The sequence below is a fragment of the Xiphias gladius genome, chromosome 12 (assembly GCF_016859285.1).
Source record: "Xiphias gladius isolate SHS-SW01 ecotype Sanya breed wild chromosome 12, ASM1685928v1, whole genome shotgun sequence".
NCBI lineage: Eukaryota > Metazoa > Chordata > Actinopteri > Istiophoriformes > Xiphiidae > Xiphias > Xiphias gladius.
In genome coordinates, this window is record NC_053411.1 from 4995511 (window position 1) to 5012361 (window position 16851).

A 16851-nucleotide genomic window follows, 5' to 3' on the forward strand; every position below is an offset into this window, starting at 1 on the left:
GTGCAAGTCAGAAAAAATATATAAGAAAGGGACGTTTTGAAACACACTGACAGGTACAGAAAAAAGACGTATGAAGCCAGACTGCAAAGAAAATCAATGCCAGCTTTATTCTTTTTGATTGTACCCCAGTGCAAAACAGCGGTCTACGTCCAACCAAAAGTTTCTTCAGGTAACATATTGGAGTATTTATGAGGCAAAAGAAATGTGATAAATAAATCAAGAATTCATGTGAAAGACTTTTACTTTTATTTTTCCAAGAGTCCGAAAATTTTCCATTTAGCAGTTTGTTACACAGCAGCCCAGATACCAGAGAAATGGAAGAGAAATAGGGGCCCATATTTATCAAGACTACGAACAGTGCTGACATTTTTGAATTTTCTTGGACTAAAAATAGTCCTACCTCAGAGCAAGACATGAGAGCTATTCTTGAAGCTTCCTACACAGCGTCTAAACAAGGAGTTGAATATTTCATTTGAGGAAGAAATGTATCACAGTAAAATAAAACAAAACTGATCGTGACTTAGGCTGTAGATTCAACACATTCCAAAGGCTCGGAGAGGATTTGATGCAGGCTAAGGGAAATAAAAGACAAAAATAGAATCATGTATTTCGGACAAGCTGCTCAAGCGTGTAAAGGGTGAAATTATATACTTTCTACAACTACTAAAACTTGCATCTGTTTTTTAATAGCCTACACCATCTTACAAGGAATTACAATGAAAGAGTCTGATTCTTTTTTTTTCTATGGAGTTCTGGGAGTTTTAAATCAATCAGCACCTTTCAATCAAATTAAGTATATACTGGACTGTGGGCACATATCTGTCTTATTATTTTCCACCTGCAGCCTGCTCCTAACAGGTCAGGAGAGCTCTGCAGATGTCTCATATCCTTACGGGAACGGATGACATTCCTGGATTTGGAAATTGATAAAAAGTCTTTAACATCTAAGTCTAAAAGTAGACCAAAACATGCATCATTGTGAGAATTCTGTGCTAGTCGGGACTGATTTTTGAGATTGGGGAGATTAGAGACCTAAAAACTAAATATAACCCAGCAGAATTAAAAGAGGACAAGAGGTTACATGGCCCTGAAGGTCAGGACCCGCTGAGGAACAGCCGAGATCATTGACTGAGAGGTGACAGCTATTGTTGGACACCCATGTATGCTGGCTGGGCGTTGAGGACAGTGAGAGTCAGCCTGTGTCTGTGCGTGGCAACGCGAGCAGATGTTCCGGAAAGGGGCATGAACGCCGTCAGCCGTTATGTCCCCCCTGAGCAGAGACACAGCATGGAAGTAACAGCCATGAAAAGACAACAGAAACTTAGTGGAGCTTTGCCTGTCTTGCTAAACTCACCTGGATTCCCTAGCGGACAACTCTCCTGGACGTGGAAACAGGTGGAGAATGAGCCCCAGCATATCCAGCAGGTGGAGACAGAAACACTCTCCAAGCTCCAAGGTGGTGTTGCAAGCAAAACAAGCAAGAGAAGCACCTGAAGCCACAAAGGTTCGGGTTTGGGTTCCAGTGATAACAGGCTCTATCTCGACAGGCAGTAACAGGACCTTTATCATGAGAAGGCAGATTTCCGATTTATGTTCCTAAATTTAGACATTGGTCTACATTTAAAAGGAAAAACTGCTTCTCAGGATGTATGTGTCAAGGAAAAAGGCAACTACAAAAATGATGCTGCAGGTACACAAGTTGTTTGGCCTTTAGTATATGACAATGAAATAGATGCAGGGGTGTGGCAGTCTTTCTTTGCATTTTGTAAAACAGTTCGGTGTTTATCTCCCATGAAAAGTGATGACATTTTCCTCGAGGTTTCTGCAAAGTTTTCTTCAAATTGACTCAGAAGATTAACGTAGGACTGCAGTCTGACCTCAAGGCATTTTTTTGTTATCTCGGACTTGTCTCAGTCCCGAGGGAGTTTTGAACAAGTCCAGTTGTATTTTCTGTGTGTGTGTGTGTGTGTGTGTGTGTGTGTGTGTGTGTGTGCGTGTGCGTGTGCGTGTGTGTGTGTGTGTGCGCCCACCCCCCCCTTATGGAAGCAAATAGTGGCCATAAAGATAAAAATTTCACTAGTACATTGTGACTAATTGTCAAATGTAATCACAACAGAATACTTATAATTGAAATTTCTCCTCTTCAGTGGTCTGGACTACAACCCTGCTTTAAAGTCAAGTGAAAGCTACAAAATGTCGCTGCAGAGAAACGGACTCGGAGACATGTACGCTGGAAGCAGTCACAGCTGAAGCAGTCACAGATGCCAGACTGCTAGACTGCAGAGCAATCAGTGTTGGAGGCCGAGGCTGCTGGTTTTTTGCTGAACACATTTGTTGCCAGTGGTGATCACTCAAATAAGGAAGGGCTGAAAATGCCAAAATGTATTACTATTTTTCTCATAGGACTCTTTCTACATTCATTGCACCTCTTCAAAGTGTAACTCAAGCCCAAATATCTGAACAGATCTCCAGAGACGCTCACTGGTTCAAAACTTTTCCTTCCTTCAATTGTTCTGCGTCATGATATGGCTCATTTAAGTCCCCATCCGAGTGTTCACACCATTCACTCACATACCTGGCATGTTCTATCACTTGGTGAGAGCTGTTTACTCCTAATCAAAACAAATTTTAGCAGGAATTTTACATGAGCCTGAAGTTACTGTTAATATAAACTGACTCAGGCAGCTGTTGAACACCTACACATGCATACTACAGAGCCAAGCCTAATGCCTTCAAATACAGCTTCTGTGCTATGCAATGTCTTCTTTTTTAGATTTAAGACTGTCATTTATAGAACACTCACCTGGTGTTGGAACTTCTTTGTGGACACTGGTTTGCTCACATGGAGCAAAAATGGGCATTTAATGCTTGAAGGCATGGCTTAACTTTGGCGGATTTGCCTGTTTGGTTTGCATAGGATAGAGCAGACTGAGATTTACTGTGCTGAACCTCACACGGGCTCTGAGGTGTAAGAGTCTTATTGCACCGTTCAAGAGAACTCACATAAAGGAGCCATGTTTTAAATACAAAATATTTAATTTGAATAGATATGAAAAGCTCCAGCAATTAAAACATAAAGAATAAATCATGTGAATGCAAATGGCAAGTACAAAATGGCCTAAAAGTTAATACATTTTCTGGGTTTGACACTTATGTTATATAAAAATTGCATGCATCTACAACAGCCTCCAGCAATCAGTTATAGTATATTCCAATTGTGAGGCAGTGCAACAAGTCATACAAGAAAAATGATCTTTGCATACAGAGGAGTGTAAAAAAATAAGTCAAAGTCACAAACATTAGCTCCAGCTCCAAAAATTAGCAATACTTATGGTAAATTAAATTAATCCTTCACTGACTTTTTCATAAACAAAATAAAAATAAGCCCAAATATGAATATACACATGTGCTTCTGAAGGAAGTAAAACCAATCCAAAGGGACAATTATCCAAAAGAACATATAAAACAAACATCTGAGAAGTGGTGGGGGAAAAATAAGAATCAAAATATATACCCAAATAAAATTTTAATATAATAATAAACAATACAGTTTCACCAGAATCATCATTAGTACACCAGTATACCTCACTGTCACTGGCTCGTCCTCATTAATATCTGTCGGTGGATGTCAAGATCCTGCTCACCTCTTTCCTCTGTCATTACACCAAGTGATGAAGCGTTTGTGACCCTGATGTGCTCATCTTCAATCAGCTGCTCAGTGACATTCCACAGGAGCAGTCGTGCTTGAAACAGATCAGAAGTCTCTTATTACAAATAGCAAGACAGCGCTGATGATGACTGATGATGTGTGTTTTACCACTGATGACATGAGGATAAGAAGAGTCTTTGCTCTTATCGGGCCAACATTTGGACAAAGGTAATGGGATTCCTCCTTGTTTTGATTTCTCTCGCTATCTGACACCAGGTGCAGGGCCCGCAGAAGCAGGCGTACACGCAGTCATTGCAGACTGTACCCTGTGAGGATGGAGACATAGTTACAGGGGGGTTGGGGCGATGGGATATGGAGTGTAAAACCTAATCAAGTACAACAGTCGTAGGATGCATCCAGATAGTTCATTCTCAGCAAATACTTGTAGAATATAGATTTATGTGCATAAACTTACAGCTACCAGTTCTATAACACAGCTGATTTTTCAGCTGCGGTCAGTAATCATTGTTACAGTCTACCTCCACAAATCAGCTGAAACAAAGGAACACCGTGTAATGTATCCGTCTTTAATGACCATACTACATGAATTCTCGGAAGTTGTCTAGGAACCTCAATACAGATTGTGACAAAGTGTTAAGCAGGCTTAAGACTTGTCAGTGCACAGATAAATAGTGAAGTCAACAGTGACTTTTATGCTGGTGAACACTAGGCTTGTAAATACCGATGCCGTTGAGAAGCATTTGATTTACACCAAAAAGATAAAATACACATGGCTAGGCAATTTTTTTCATTTATTTATTTTTGTTGATAGGGGATTAGGATAGTAAAGTGTCCATACCTCAATGCCATATCTCTGGCGTACTGACACCCTGAGGGCTGTGGTCATAGGTGGGATGAGTCCAAAAGCATCTAGCAGAGGTAGACATAGACACTCCCCGGCCTCGTGTGCTGTCTTACAAGTGAAGCAGGGAAGGCACCAAAAGGCAAAGCAACCTGCAAAAAAGGCAACCAGGTCACGTCATGGGTAGTAATGTGCTAAGGTGAGAGATTTTATTGCCACTGAGGTCAGATCCAAATATCCCTTTGTCAACCGTTAAGGCTCTTAAAGGTGAGCACATATTTTCATTGTTGCACTCAGAGAAAGAGCAAACAAGTTTCTTTCTCAGATTTGATGTCTTGCATTATGAGGATGCCATCAGTTTGCATCATCAACACATCTCAACAATGCCCCAACACGTTGCTACACCCACTGATCTCCTACCTGCCAATCTGTTGGCAGCTCAGTCTGAATGATCAGCATGTTTTCAATTTCATGCGCATGAGAGAGATTTAGATGGCAAATGGAATAGAAATCGCACCCACTCTCTCCTCTTGTCCCTCACTCTGTAAGATACTTACACCTGCTCAAATTAAAGCAAAGAAGAAGCGCACTCACACTGGGGCAGGTCTTGGAAGCAGTCGCAGATGCCAGAGGTCCATTGGTTGGCTACCGTGGTCATGATGAAGGGCCGGGGTTGGGTTGCGACCGTCTTTTCAGACATGGCTTCAGCTTCTAAAGGAAACAGTAACTCTGAGGACAAATAGGCTGAAGACCTTTTTACAATATGTAAACATTTGAAGAGTTAAGCTCTGACAAAGGTTTTCCTTGCCAAAATGTTGGATGTCAGATTAACATCTGTATGTACATTTTTGACAAGCAATAATAGGCTGTTCAGCTTTGTTGGATCCTCACTGTCAGCTGAAATCAATCTAGCTCTATGTGTAGTGATCCATTTCAAAGAAGTAAAGGAAGTAAAGGAACATCATCTAACTGCTTTGTGTGGGTCGCATAATTTTTTCTACATCTTCTTTCAAATGTGCATGGTCACAAAGCCTGAAAGAAATTAGAAAAATTATAATTATATTACGAAATTATAACTAATGCTTAATGGGGTTGAGGTTTTTACATTTGCAGCTTAATGAAATGTGCGGTAAGAACAGCCGGCGGCATTCACTGTACTGTGGATTTGTGGATTTGAACTTGCATTAGTGTTTCCTATGCGATTTCTCAGGGACATGAAATACTGGGCACGAGATCAAGTTTAGCCCGTCATCAATTCGAGGCGCAGATTATCGGCTTCTAGCTTTAAGAGTGATGCCCATTCAGAATTATTTATTAAACTGCCCAAGGTCATGAGAATTGACTTGCTTCTAATAAGTAAAAGACTTGATAGGAGGTGGAAAGGTCTCTGGGCAAGAATTCATCTACTTCTGTTTCATGAAAGGTTGCATAAATCCACAGGTTGTAGAATTTCCTGGAACGCAGTGCAGATGCATTTCTTCACCACACGTTACAACATGAAATCCAGCCCAGTCCTATGCTCATATGAGAAATCCATATGAGCCAATAAATACTTCTATAGCCACATCCAAGGCTAAAAATAGAAAACACATATATACATGTAGCCTTGAATTCTCTTGGCCTGCCCTACAGCTGATCTGCATGCTCTCAGTATGTCAGTATTCCTATCATGGCTCAAAGCCTACCTCACCAAGTGGATTGTCTTACCTTAATGTCCCTCCGGGGACAGAGTTTGGTCAAGTCTGACAACCTGGATGACATGAATTTGCAGGGCAGTGTGGCTTTTTATAGACCTGCCGCAGAGTGTTGAACTTGACGGGGCAGCAGAGGATGCATGTCGCTGACTGGTCCGTCCTGTCTGACGTGTGTCAGCACCTTTGACAGTCAGATATCAGACTATCTGACCGTCACGCATCCTTTTAAATCTCAGACGCCATCATACCACTAAATTACCTCATATTTAAAGCATGCTAGTCAGTTCTTGGACAGAGGTATGTGATAGGAACAAAAGAGACTGTCATACAGTAGTCAATCTCTGTGCCACAGTGACATGCGGCTCTGAGCTCTTACTTGAATGTTACAAAATTCCACATCACGATCACTGAGAAGTTGTTGATTCTGCCAACATCTTTATTGTTTTCAGATTAGCATTGCAACATCTGATGTTTTACCAGAATTTATTCAAACAATTCAACACAAAATATTTGGATTTTGTACCTTAACCACAAGGTCAGTCTGAAACCGCAGAGCAGCTGGAGGGATTGGAGCAGGAAACGGAATAATAGTACAAGTTAAAATGGAACAATTCTGACTTGAGTAATCATAAGGTTTTTAAGATTTGCAGGAGTCGTGCCAACTGTCAGCAAGTCTGATTGTTAGGCGAACTAGCAGATCATGTCACTGATTTGTACTAAATGTTTTAGTGGCTCATCTTAATGTGAAATATACATAAAGTATAAAAAAAATTACTTTTTTTAAATTATACGACCAAAAACAGTTACGTTCTCCAAAATGTGAAAGAGGCTTGAGTACTGGAGAGCCGAATTCTTGTACTAGCTTGAACTGAAGTCCCTAACTGAAGCACAAATCATCAGTCTGCTGTGGTGCCTTTGTCATATCTGGCTCAAAGGGCCATGGAAAAGTAAGGGAGAGATGTAAAATTTACTGATTTATTTACAAAACATAAATTAATTTGCAAAGAGAGATGAGATGGGGATTTCAGTAAGGTCAGTGGTGTAGGTGAGAGGATGTGTGGGAAATACAGTGGGGGAATGTTGGTGGGAAAGATGCTGAGAAATCAAACACAATGCATGAAGAGAGATTCTCCAAGAGGACTAAGGTGGCAGCTTTTACAGTGGCTGGATGGGCCCAGGTGCTCCCATTCAGCCCAACTTCACTCTATTAAAGAATACAGTGGCGTATGAAGACGTATGAGGACACCATACTTAGTAAAACCACCAGTACAACAATATAAAATACTGTAAAATGTCCTGCATTGAAAATCCTACATAAAAAGAAGTATTATCAGATAAATGGACTTAGTAAAAAGTTAAAGTACTCATTCTGCAGAAAAAAATGGCCCCTGTGCGGGATGTATTGTTATTTATGGCATTTTTAGATTGAAAGTGGCTGCTTGTTGAGCTACTTAAGATACAGCTTGGTAGTTTGATCCAGTCTTTTCTCAACCTGGGGCTGGACCCCCTCCAAGAGGTCCCAAGATAAATCTGAGGGGCTGTGAGATGAATGGGAGATGGAAATAAGAAACAAGAGAAATCCCTGTGCCATTGTGGCTAACAGGTCATAGACATCTGAAATGTGACATAGGGGCCACAACACCACAACTAGACATTGCGTTTCTTTAAGGAATCAGCTGTTGAATCTGTAACAATGAATTGTATTTTATATGTCTGTTGTGTAAAATCTTAATCTGAGAGGTAACTAGTAACTAGGGCTGTCAAATAAATTTAGTGAAGTAAAAAGCACAATATTTCCCTCTGAAATGCAGTTCTCTAGAAGTATACCGTAGCATAAAATTGAGATACTCAAGTAATGTACAAGTACCTCAAAACTGTACTTAAATACAACACTTGAGTAAATGTACTTTGTTACTTTCCGCTGCCGAAAGAATATAATCTAAAAAAATGATTGTTAATGTAAGATAAAATGCAAAATGGCCCCTGCTCTAAAATTTAAATATACTATATTATACTTCTTCTACTTCATCTTTTGACACATTGAACTTCACTGTCACATTGTGTCACTGCCGAATTCTCTGAACCAACTGGGAGTGGCTGCAGACCCGAGGAAGTGTGATTAAATCAACTCCTGTGCTCTGGAGGACTGGTGGCAGAGGAGGACAGAGGAGAAAAAAACAAAAAAAAACGTGCTGGATGTATCTAGACCAAGTGCTCCCCCTGCAGGGAGGTCAGAGTGGTGTATCTAGCTCTGCAGGAGGAGGTGGAGGCGTGGGATGCTGCTCTTCTCTTCAGCTCTCTGGAGATTTGGAGCCAAGATAGCGGATAGCAGCAGCAGCCGTACAGGCAGTCGCTCCACACACTCCCCTGTAACAGACACACAGATAAGAGGCCTGAACACAGGTGGGAGGCTCGAACAAAAGGTGAACATTTGCATTTAGGTGCAAAAAATAAATAAATACATTTTTCACTCACATACAATGCAGCAGTTCAGTGTTTCAGTTCCCTGTGGTACTCTGTTATAAGCTCATACTCACATCATTTGTAATTAACATTATTATTTGAAGTCAGTTTATTTAAATTTAAAAATTTGTCACAGTTTTACCACATTCCTTTATGATAAATGTAAGACCAAAAAAGCCTGTGCTACAGAAGACCAAATGAAGTAAAGACGTCAATAACCAAAGTGCAAAAAGTATCAAGTTATAGTAGTATAGGGCTTCTTGAAGTTAACAGCTGGCAGTGTATTTGTCAGTGTAACAGTAATAACCGTGCTCTTCTGTTTCAGTTACATCCTCCCTCCGAGGACAGTGAGTTTCTTGCAGCCAACTCTGTGCCCTTAGCAACAGCAATCACGACGAAGAGCATGTCAGTAATGTCAGGATGGAAATGTTGGCGGGTGAGATATGATAAATCAGTAAAGACACAGTAAGAAGGCAGGTACAGCCTGTGTATGTGATTTCCCCTTCGTGACACTGAGTCCGCGCTGCAACATAGAGCCAAATGAAAGGTTACTCTCAGTTTTGATTGCCTACTGTTTATTGCATCTTCATCGCTGTAGAGTCAAAACATACATAATATTAACTTGTCAAAAGAAAACCAGCCTAAATTTTTGCTTGTTCATTAATGCATTTGTGAACTTTACCAACAGGGCAGTCATGAAACATGCACCTTGCAAAATCATACAACCTTTCCGTGAATTTCATGTGGAACGGGTCCGTGGACCTGAAGACAACTTTTTGAGTCAGATACAACAATGCTCTAAGTGCTAGTAAGCAGCCTTAAGAGCAAAAGCAACATACGGGTTAAGATTTACACTCTTGTCTTTCTTGAGCAACAGACCTGGGATCTGCTCAGCACCCCACTTTCTCTGTACTGCGCGGCGTCCCCTGTGAATTCAATGTGGGAGGGTGACATTAACTAAAATTATCATTCTGCCTCCCAACATCATTACAAGTCTGGGGATCTGAATGCAGCATATAACTCTGTGACTTGAAATTTCTCATGTAAAATAAACATAAACAGAAAAAAAAAATATATATATAGTAACTCAACTACTAGTTTGCACTGATATGTTGGAATGATTTGTTGGTCCATTGAGGGTTACAAGATCGTATTTTGTGTGATTGTATCTGGTTTCGAGTGGTAACAAACTGCTACAAATATGTAACACCAAAAAAAGGAGCTAATTCAGGTCATTTCTCCGGTGTGACTTTTGGTTAGCACTGGGGCTAATAATGCGTGAACACTCCTATGTCAGAACAAAGGCTGTTTTTCCGGTTCCTCCTATTCTGCTGACATTGCGTGAACACAGCCTGAGCTAAATGGTCATGCTGTATTCACGCAGCATAAACATCAGCAAGTTCATTTACCCACAAGGACAATGTCGCCATGCCGGTGCTTAGATGTAATGTTTCCCATGTTCACCATCTTAGTCAAGCATGTCAACATTTGCAACTGGCACTAACCACGATGCACATCTGAGGCTGATGGGAATGTTGTTCGTTTTGCTAGTATTTTGTAATAAACCAAAGCAAATTCAAACCATGCTGCTAGTATGGTTTTGTATTGTATGTACAATCAGTTTCAAGAAATAGAGACAAAAAAAAAATATATGGTATACACAAAGACATCAGAATTTGCACAGAAAGATGATCCAGAACTTTTAACACATATCCAAATGGCTGAAGTAATGTGTGTCCATGGTTTTTTTCTCATGATACACACTGTTATGTTGTCTCCTTCCACCCATGAGAGAATTGTTGCCTTGCTTTACAAACAACCTACATGCTGGGACTTGTTTTCGTAAGAACTTCTGGCACCTTCCCTAGCTCATGCTCTGCAGTATTGACGCCGATCCACGGCCCACTCCGCCTCCAGAGAAGCCAACATTACCAACCACCTCCTTCTCTCCGATGGCAGAGCTCCAGCTTCTGCCTGCCTGGCCTCCATCCACCATCCACTACCACCTGCCTTATCTCCGCTCGTCTTCACTGTCCCAGAAACAGCTTCGAACTCACTCTTTGGCTCTGTAATGTGCTGTTTGCATGTGGAAAATCTGTTTCGTACTTTGTGATGTGCACTGATCAGTGATGTGCACTGATCAGACCTGATGTCTCTTGATATCTCTGGTCATGTATGCAGGTGTATGAGCGCTCAGTATGGACCAACAGCTCAGCAGTGAGGCCGTGGGTGGGAAGCCTGAACAGCTTGTTGTATCTTAAAGGCTCTAACAGTTTGTTGTTTATTCATTACGTTATTTATAGTTCTAGGGCAGATTTATTAATCTAATAAACGTCCTGATTTCACTGCGTCCTCAACATATGTCTGATAAGTTTATCTAATGCCACTACATAGAGTCAAATCATTGCTAAAGTAATTAATATAGAGGCAAAAATCTCCTCTATGGTGAGGAAGTGAAGAAAACAATGAGTCTACTGAGATTCTAAGAATTTATTAGAGAATATTAAATCAATTAAAGTGAACAACCAGCAATAATCAGCAATGATCATCAAACAAAGACAGAGGCGAGCTCCTCAGTACTATTTGGCCAAATATGGTGCAGTCTCTCTCCACCACAGAGGTTTCAGAGACTGGATGCTGTCAGTGGGAGGATCCTGTCTTTATATACAGTTGTGGCCACGTAGGCACTGCATCTGTTTGCCAGAATCAGTTCGTACAGTTCATTCAAACAACCTTAGCTCAAAAGGGAGAACATCGGCCTCAGCTGACAGGACATGGCCCAACCGTTTACACAGGAAGGGGAAACACACATTAAAGGAAAAATAGAACATAATCAAATGAGAAATAAACATTTTCCCATCACAATTAACAGTGTCATTACTCACATCTACTGATGTTGCAGCTACTTCCCCATTGTGCTGTTATTGTGTTTCATCACTGAAACGTCTGCATTTCCCCGGCTGCAGTCATAATTGCTCAAAGCTCAAGACGCTCTGTGTAATTGAGCTGGGGCCACGGTTTGTCACGAGCGGAGGCAAACAGCCGCACTGTTCGAGCTGGTGTTTATGACGACATCACAACTACTGCGGCCACTCTGCTTGACTGAAAGAATTTAGTCACAAGCTCAACTCTCACGTTCCCGCCCCACAGAGGACAGCTTCTCGGAGAAACACTGCCTTATTCATGGTCATGTCATCTCTTCTTTTTTCACAACACTAAAAAAGAATGATCCGAGGTACATATCCTAAGCTGTCAAGTTATCTAAAATATTAGTTAGCTCTCAATGGCTGTTAAACCGAATACTGTAAATGCAGTGTTGTGCTACCTGTTGAAATGATGTAGCACAGCGACAGCCTTAGTGTAAGCAGCTCAAATGTTTCCTCTTAGAATTAATGTATTGTCAAGGTAAGGTAAAACAGGGAAGTCAATGTAATTTTTCCAAAAATCCAAAGCCCATGACACATTGCAAAGACATACTGTCCTCTGGACTTACACAAAGTGCTGCGGGTCAAGCCAGTTTTTTATATTAAAGGATCTGTTCCCCCAAATTCAAAAACCTTCATCACCAAAGCACCTTTTCCGCGAGGCCAAAACATATGGCTTATATGCTCACACTAAGCAGATCGATCGACCGGTTGTAATGCGGGTGCTCACACTGAATGTTAACACAGAGCCCTTGATCAGTTTTATTTACTGACAGTTCCAGTCAAAGTTTGATCTAACACGATGGCGGCGTCCTCAAAAATACTGGCAAAAATCTGCTATAAACAGAGATCAAGGAAAAAAACAATATGCCGCCATTCTTCTGTGAAAGTCTGTCTTATTTCTATCACAGCACTTTCTCAGTCAATACACTTAGCTACTCCCATAATATGCAAATAAAATGTTTTCTCTTTCTTTTTTGAGCACAGCCATGTGGGAGATCAGATTACCAAAATGTTCAAACTGCAAGACAGCCGCCCCAAATTTCTGACATGACAGAGATCCATTCAGGCAATTAGTCAGGAGCTGCAATCCCCTTCAAACTGAGCGCCTAAGATTAGTCAGGGGCAACCCGCTCCGGGGATAAAATCAGGCCTAATTTGTATGTATAGTCTTTGAGCAGCTTTAAACAGCGCTTTCCACCACTATTGTTAGAACATCAAATGAGGAAATATCTTCCGGAAGAATGATATTCATTCCATCAGTACAATGGAGCAAAACTTTACCAAGACACTTTGATAGTTTCTCCACTCACCCAGTGTTGTATCAAACCATGCAGATGCACTTTATTTTTTTGTTGGAGTTTTGTCATGTCTGCCTCCAAGACTCCTGCCACCATCTCAAATCAATAGAGGTAAATGGAATTTCAAACGTGTTCATTGCAATGACAAGAAACAATGTCCAGCAATCCAGCTGAAAAGTACATGTACAGGTAATGATGCTCTTTTTTTTTTTGCATTTCTATCTTATTACCATATCTTATACATATATTATTATGTTATTCTGACTATGTGTTACCTGTATACCATATCGTTCTCTGACAGAAGCCCTCATGGCGAGAGAGGCCGGCGGAACACAGCCGATACAGTCCAGCAGAGGCAGGCAGGGACACGCACCCACTGCACTGGTCACCTTACAGGTAAACACTGGGAGGCAGCAAAGGGCAAAGCAGCCTGACGGACACACATATACAGCAGGTCAACTCAGAGTACACAAAAATGTAATCCAGCAATTCACAAAATGCACTTCTGCTGTTATACAGCTCTGACGGTCAGATATACAGTAAATCCACTGATATTTTGTCTAATACTGTATACTTACAGTCCCCTACGTCTTTATGGCACTCGCACAGCCCAGTGCTCCACTGACCTGCCTCATGAACACTGCTCTCCGGCTGGACCTGGACCACCCGTCGAGACATAGCTGGTCTGTGCATTCACGACCATAAAAGAGAGGCGGGGGCACAATTAAAATACCACCACATTAAAAAATGAGTTGTCGTAATGAGGAGATACTGTAGGGGAGCAGTTACATCCTGGTTAAAGAACATTTTTAGCCTATTAGGATACTTGTCAGGATGCACTGAATTGGGTTGAAATTCTCCATAAAATACCGATTTTTTTCTAATTTGAAAAACATGGAATGATGGAGGCTTGTTATGTGTTTTTCTTTATCATGCAACCCTGCCCATACAACCCAGTTACATTAGCAAAGACATTTTAAGGGCAACATACTGGTTTTCGGATTTTTGTTCACTGTTCACAGCCAACAAAAAGTTTCAAAAAGAAAATGTCTGAAACTGTTTACTACCAACACATTTCATTTGCTCGCCTGCAGTATCTGCTCCTGGCGAACTTCTTTTTTATGGTTATCTTTCAACAACTCAGAGTACAAGGTAAAGCTTAGTGAAAGCCCGTCCAGTGATGGAGGAAGTATCCTGATCCTTTACTGAAGTATAATAGCAATAACAAACTTTAAAATAGTTTATTACAAGTAAAAGTTCAGCATTCAAGATATGATTTAAGTAAAAGTAAAGAAGTATTATGAGTAAATATTACATAAAGTATAAAAAGCATAGGCAAGCTACTATTATGCTACTGAATGGAACCTGGAAATGTTATTATATATTTTAGTTTCAGTTTATTATTAGTAGTTTAATTCAAAACCACACATTGCTTTTTATAAGCTGATGATATAATTTGTATGTAAGATATTAATTTGTAAAGTAATGGAGTGAAATGTTGTTGAGGTAAAAGTATAAAGGGGAATATAATATAAATACTGAAGTAAAGCACAAGCACCTCAATATTATACTATATATTATACCACTGAGATTGCCTGATATTATTGGTTATTGTTTGGTTATTGGTTAGGTTAACATCTCCTGATTTTGAAAAAAACAAGGAGCCAGGAATCCAGGAAGCACATATGTTTCCTCCAAAACATATACGGCAAAGCAAATTACCCGTAAATACAACTAATGTAAGATCTGTAGTAGATTGTGATCTGCCCCGTCTAACAAAATATGGATGCAAAGCATCAAACTTTGCATTCGTGACCCATAATTCTGGGCCATGACTGAAGCCAACATCCACAGGATGTCCACTATCTCAGTAAAAAGATAAGAGCGGCAATCCAGCGAGGTGCTTGCTAAGAAGAAACTTCCACGCCCCTCATTCAGAAAGGATGAAACACGGCTGTCCCCTGACCTGAGTTATTCTTTAGCCTTGCTCCTCAGCCACAAGCCAAACTCAGAGGACAGAAAAATTCCAGCTGAGCTTTCCTTTTTACTCTGGAGCCAGATCCAGACTGCTGTATTCTGAAGAATGATTTACATCACCTATCTAGGAAGAGTGAAGTCCGACTAGAAATATGTAACAAGGCTTGTTTTGACAAAGAATAGGTGACTTACTTGTTTAAAATTGTAGTTATCAAAATCCTTGGAAAAGCAGGCACTGGACACAGTTTTGTTATCTGCTATGTTTGACTTTTTCTCTCTGTCTGTCTTCTCACTTTGACTTTCACATGTGTGCATGCTCTTTGTTTGACTGCAGTGTTTTGGTGTAAATATGAAACTGTCAGAGAAGATGGGTAAACAAGGCACTCTGTTGCCAAGACTGCTGACCGACAGTATTTTGAGCCCTCAGTGAGAGATTAGCTGTGGTCCTGACTCCATGGATTTTAGTCAGCTTGTCAGAGTTTGCAGTATTTGCTTACCTAGGTAAGGTCAGTTCCAGTCTATCAGTTACTGTACCCTGTGAAGAGTATTTTGGTTTGAGAGTGAACGCCAGGGGACAGGAAACGTTAAGAAAGAGCCAAAAGAAATCACAAAATGTCATCACAGAACACTTTTGTAAACCAACTGTGACTGTCGTTGAACTTGTTTTGAAGTGAGCTATGTTGATGTTCCTTAGAAGTTGTTTTTTTTAGGATTCTGTTCAAGCATCTAGTAAAATCACGCAATGTCTTACAACGTACCAGATTTAAAGCACAGGAATTGGACTAACATTGGAATTTCCCCACTTGAAATTGCACCACAGCTAAAGGTTTCCAGAAATCATTCTCACAGAAGCAGGGCTACATAGAATGCCCCTACTGTGATATCTGATTTCTGATCAGATCAGGAAAAGCCTGGTAGAATTAACCCTAACCCTATCAAGCAAAGCCTGTCCCCTCTTCCATAAGGGCTGGGGCTGACACGTGGGATCATAAAGGAGATTAACCGAGGTGAGATTCTTTATACCGATAGAAGGTAGAAACCACTGCTACTCAAAAACCAGGACCTTATTATTCGCTGTGTAAACAATGATAATATATGTAAGAGGAGATAAAACAAGGTTGGGGGGGGGTTACGAGAAGAGACATTGCCTTTACTTGGTTACTTGAGAACCAAGACAAAAAGCTATCAGTTTATGTAATACAGTACATATGTCTGCAACCCTGATGAATATTTCACAAGGACCTCAGCTAATGTTGTAATTTATTTCACAACCGTTATAGCAAATAAAGCTTTAAGGCAATAATTCCAATTTTTGGAGATCACAGCCAGTTAGCTTCCCTAGCTATAAAGACTGGGGGTGGGGAGGCAGCTAGCTTAAGAAATAGTCACATGGCATATAACCCCCCCCCCCATAAAACAGCAAATTGTTTTACAGTTTGATTTTTGTACAGATTAAACAAACAGGATGTTAAGTAGTGAGCTGTAGAGGAGCTGGTGGGTGGCTTTTGTTACCTCTGGACAGAGCCAGAGCCACGAACAAAGAAGCAAAACAAACTCTGTAATGGAAAATATGTCTTTATTTCCAAAAGGTCACAGACATCTATAGCACATTACAGGGATGGTGTTATGCATAATGTGACGTAATGCCATGTGATGTTACGTTATGTTGTGACTGTTTGGTGACCTAGTGTTTTGATATGCTGTTTTTCATGTGACAATATGGAGCAAATCGGTGCTTTGATCTTGTGTGAATTATGCAGAATTGCATTATGAGAGCGTAATTCCACTCATACCAGGGAGATTGGAAAACCAGGACGCCAAGAGGTGCAGACTGCCTGAAACTCTGGAAGATTAAGAGATTAAAAAAAAAAAAAAAAATGGTAATACATTAAATACCTTAACCGAATATTACCACAGACCCACACCCACACACAACTTCATTTCACTTACTGTGTTGGTCGGCTTTGCTGCAGAAGCATTT

At 40.6% G+C, this 16851-nt stretch overlaps 2 protein-coding genes across 4 annotated transcripts; both read right to left on the reverse strand.

Annotated features, from left to right (window-relative positions):
• Positions 1-1517: 1517 nt before the first annotated feature.
• Positions 1518-6546, reverse strand: LOC120797039 (cornifelin homolog A-like). Of its 3 annotated transcripts, XR_005708451.1 has the most exons (5): positions 6219-6546; positions 5106-5238; positions 4509-4663; positions 3645-3975; positions 1518-1560 (listed from the first exon to the last, which is right to left on the reverse strand). XR_005708451.1 is itself a non-coding variant. In XM_040140272.1 (4 exons), the coding sequence occupies exons 1-4, from the start codon at positions 6270-6272 to the stop codon at positions 3853-3855; spliced, it is 465 nt and encodes a 154-aa protein (XP_039996206.1). In that variant the 5' UTR covers positions 6273-6546; the 3' UTR covers positions 3324-3852. The 3 variants fall into 3 exon arrangements, 2 of the variants coding, with proteins under 2 accessions (XP_039996206.1, XP_039996207.1); XM_040140272.1 differs by lacking the exon at positions 1518-1560 and having other exon boundaries at positions 3324-3975; XM_040140273.1 differs by lacking the exon at positions 1518-1560 and having other exon boundaries at positions 3324-3975; positions 5106-5222; positions 6219-6294.
• A 1861-nt stretch (positions 6547-8407) lies between these two features.
• LOC120797665 (cornifelin homolog B-like) lies at positions 8408-13571 on the reverse strand. The gene is made up of 3 exons (XM_040141518.1): positions 13472-13571; positions 13169-13323; positions 8408-8572 (listed from the first exon to the last, which is right to left on the reverse strand). The coding sequence occupies exons 1-3, from the start codon at positions 13569-13571 to the stop codon at positions 8408-8410; spliced, it is 420 nt and encodes a 139-aa protein (XP_039997452.1).
• Positions 13572-16851: the final 3280 nt, after the last annotated feature.

Bases quoted from the DNA above. Each gene is read 5' to 3' on its own strand.
- LOC120797665 (XM_040141518.1), bottom strand. From the start codon at position 13,571: ATGTCTCGACGGGTGGTCCAGGTCCAGCCGGAGAGCAGTGTTCATGAG. The intron at 13,324-13,471 runs GTAAGTATACAG...TGTGTCCGTCAG, and splicing joins CCATAAAGACGTAGGGGACT to GCTGCTTTGCCCTTTGCTGC. The intron at 8,573-13,168 runs GTAACACATAGT...TGTCTGTTACAG, and splicing joins GAGAACGATATGGTATACAG to GGGAGTGTGTGGAGCGACTG.
- LOC120797039 (XM_040140272.1), bottom strand. From the start codon at position 6,272: ATGTCATCCAGGTTGTCAGACTTGACCAAACTCTGTCCCCGGAGGGAC. The intron at 5,239-6,218 runs GTAAGACAATCC...TTGTCCTCAGAG, and splicing joins GTCCCCGGAGGGACATTAAG to TTACTGTTTCCTTTAGAAGC. The intron at 4,664-5,105 runs GTGAGTGCGCTT...CCTTTTTTGCAG, and splicing joins CTTCCAAGACCTGCCCCAGT to GTTGCTTTGCCTTTTGGTGC.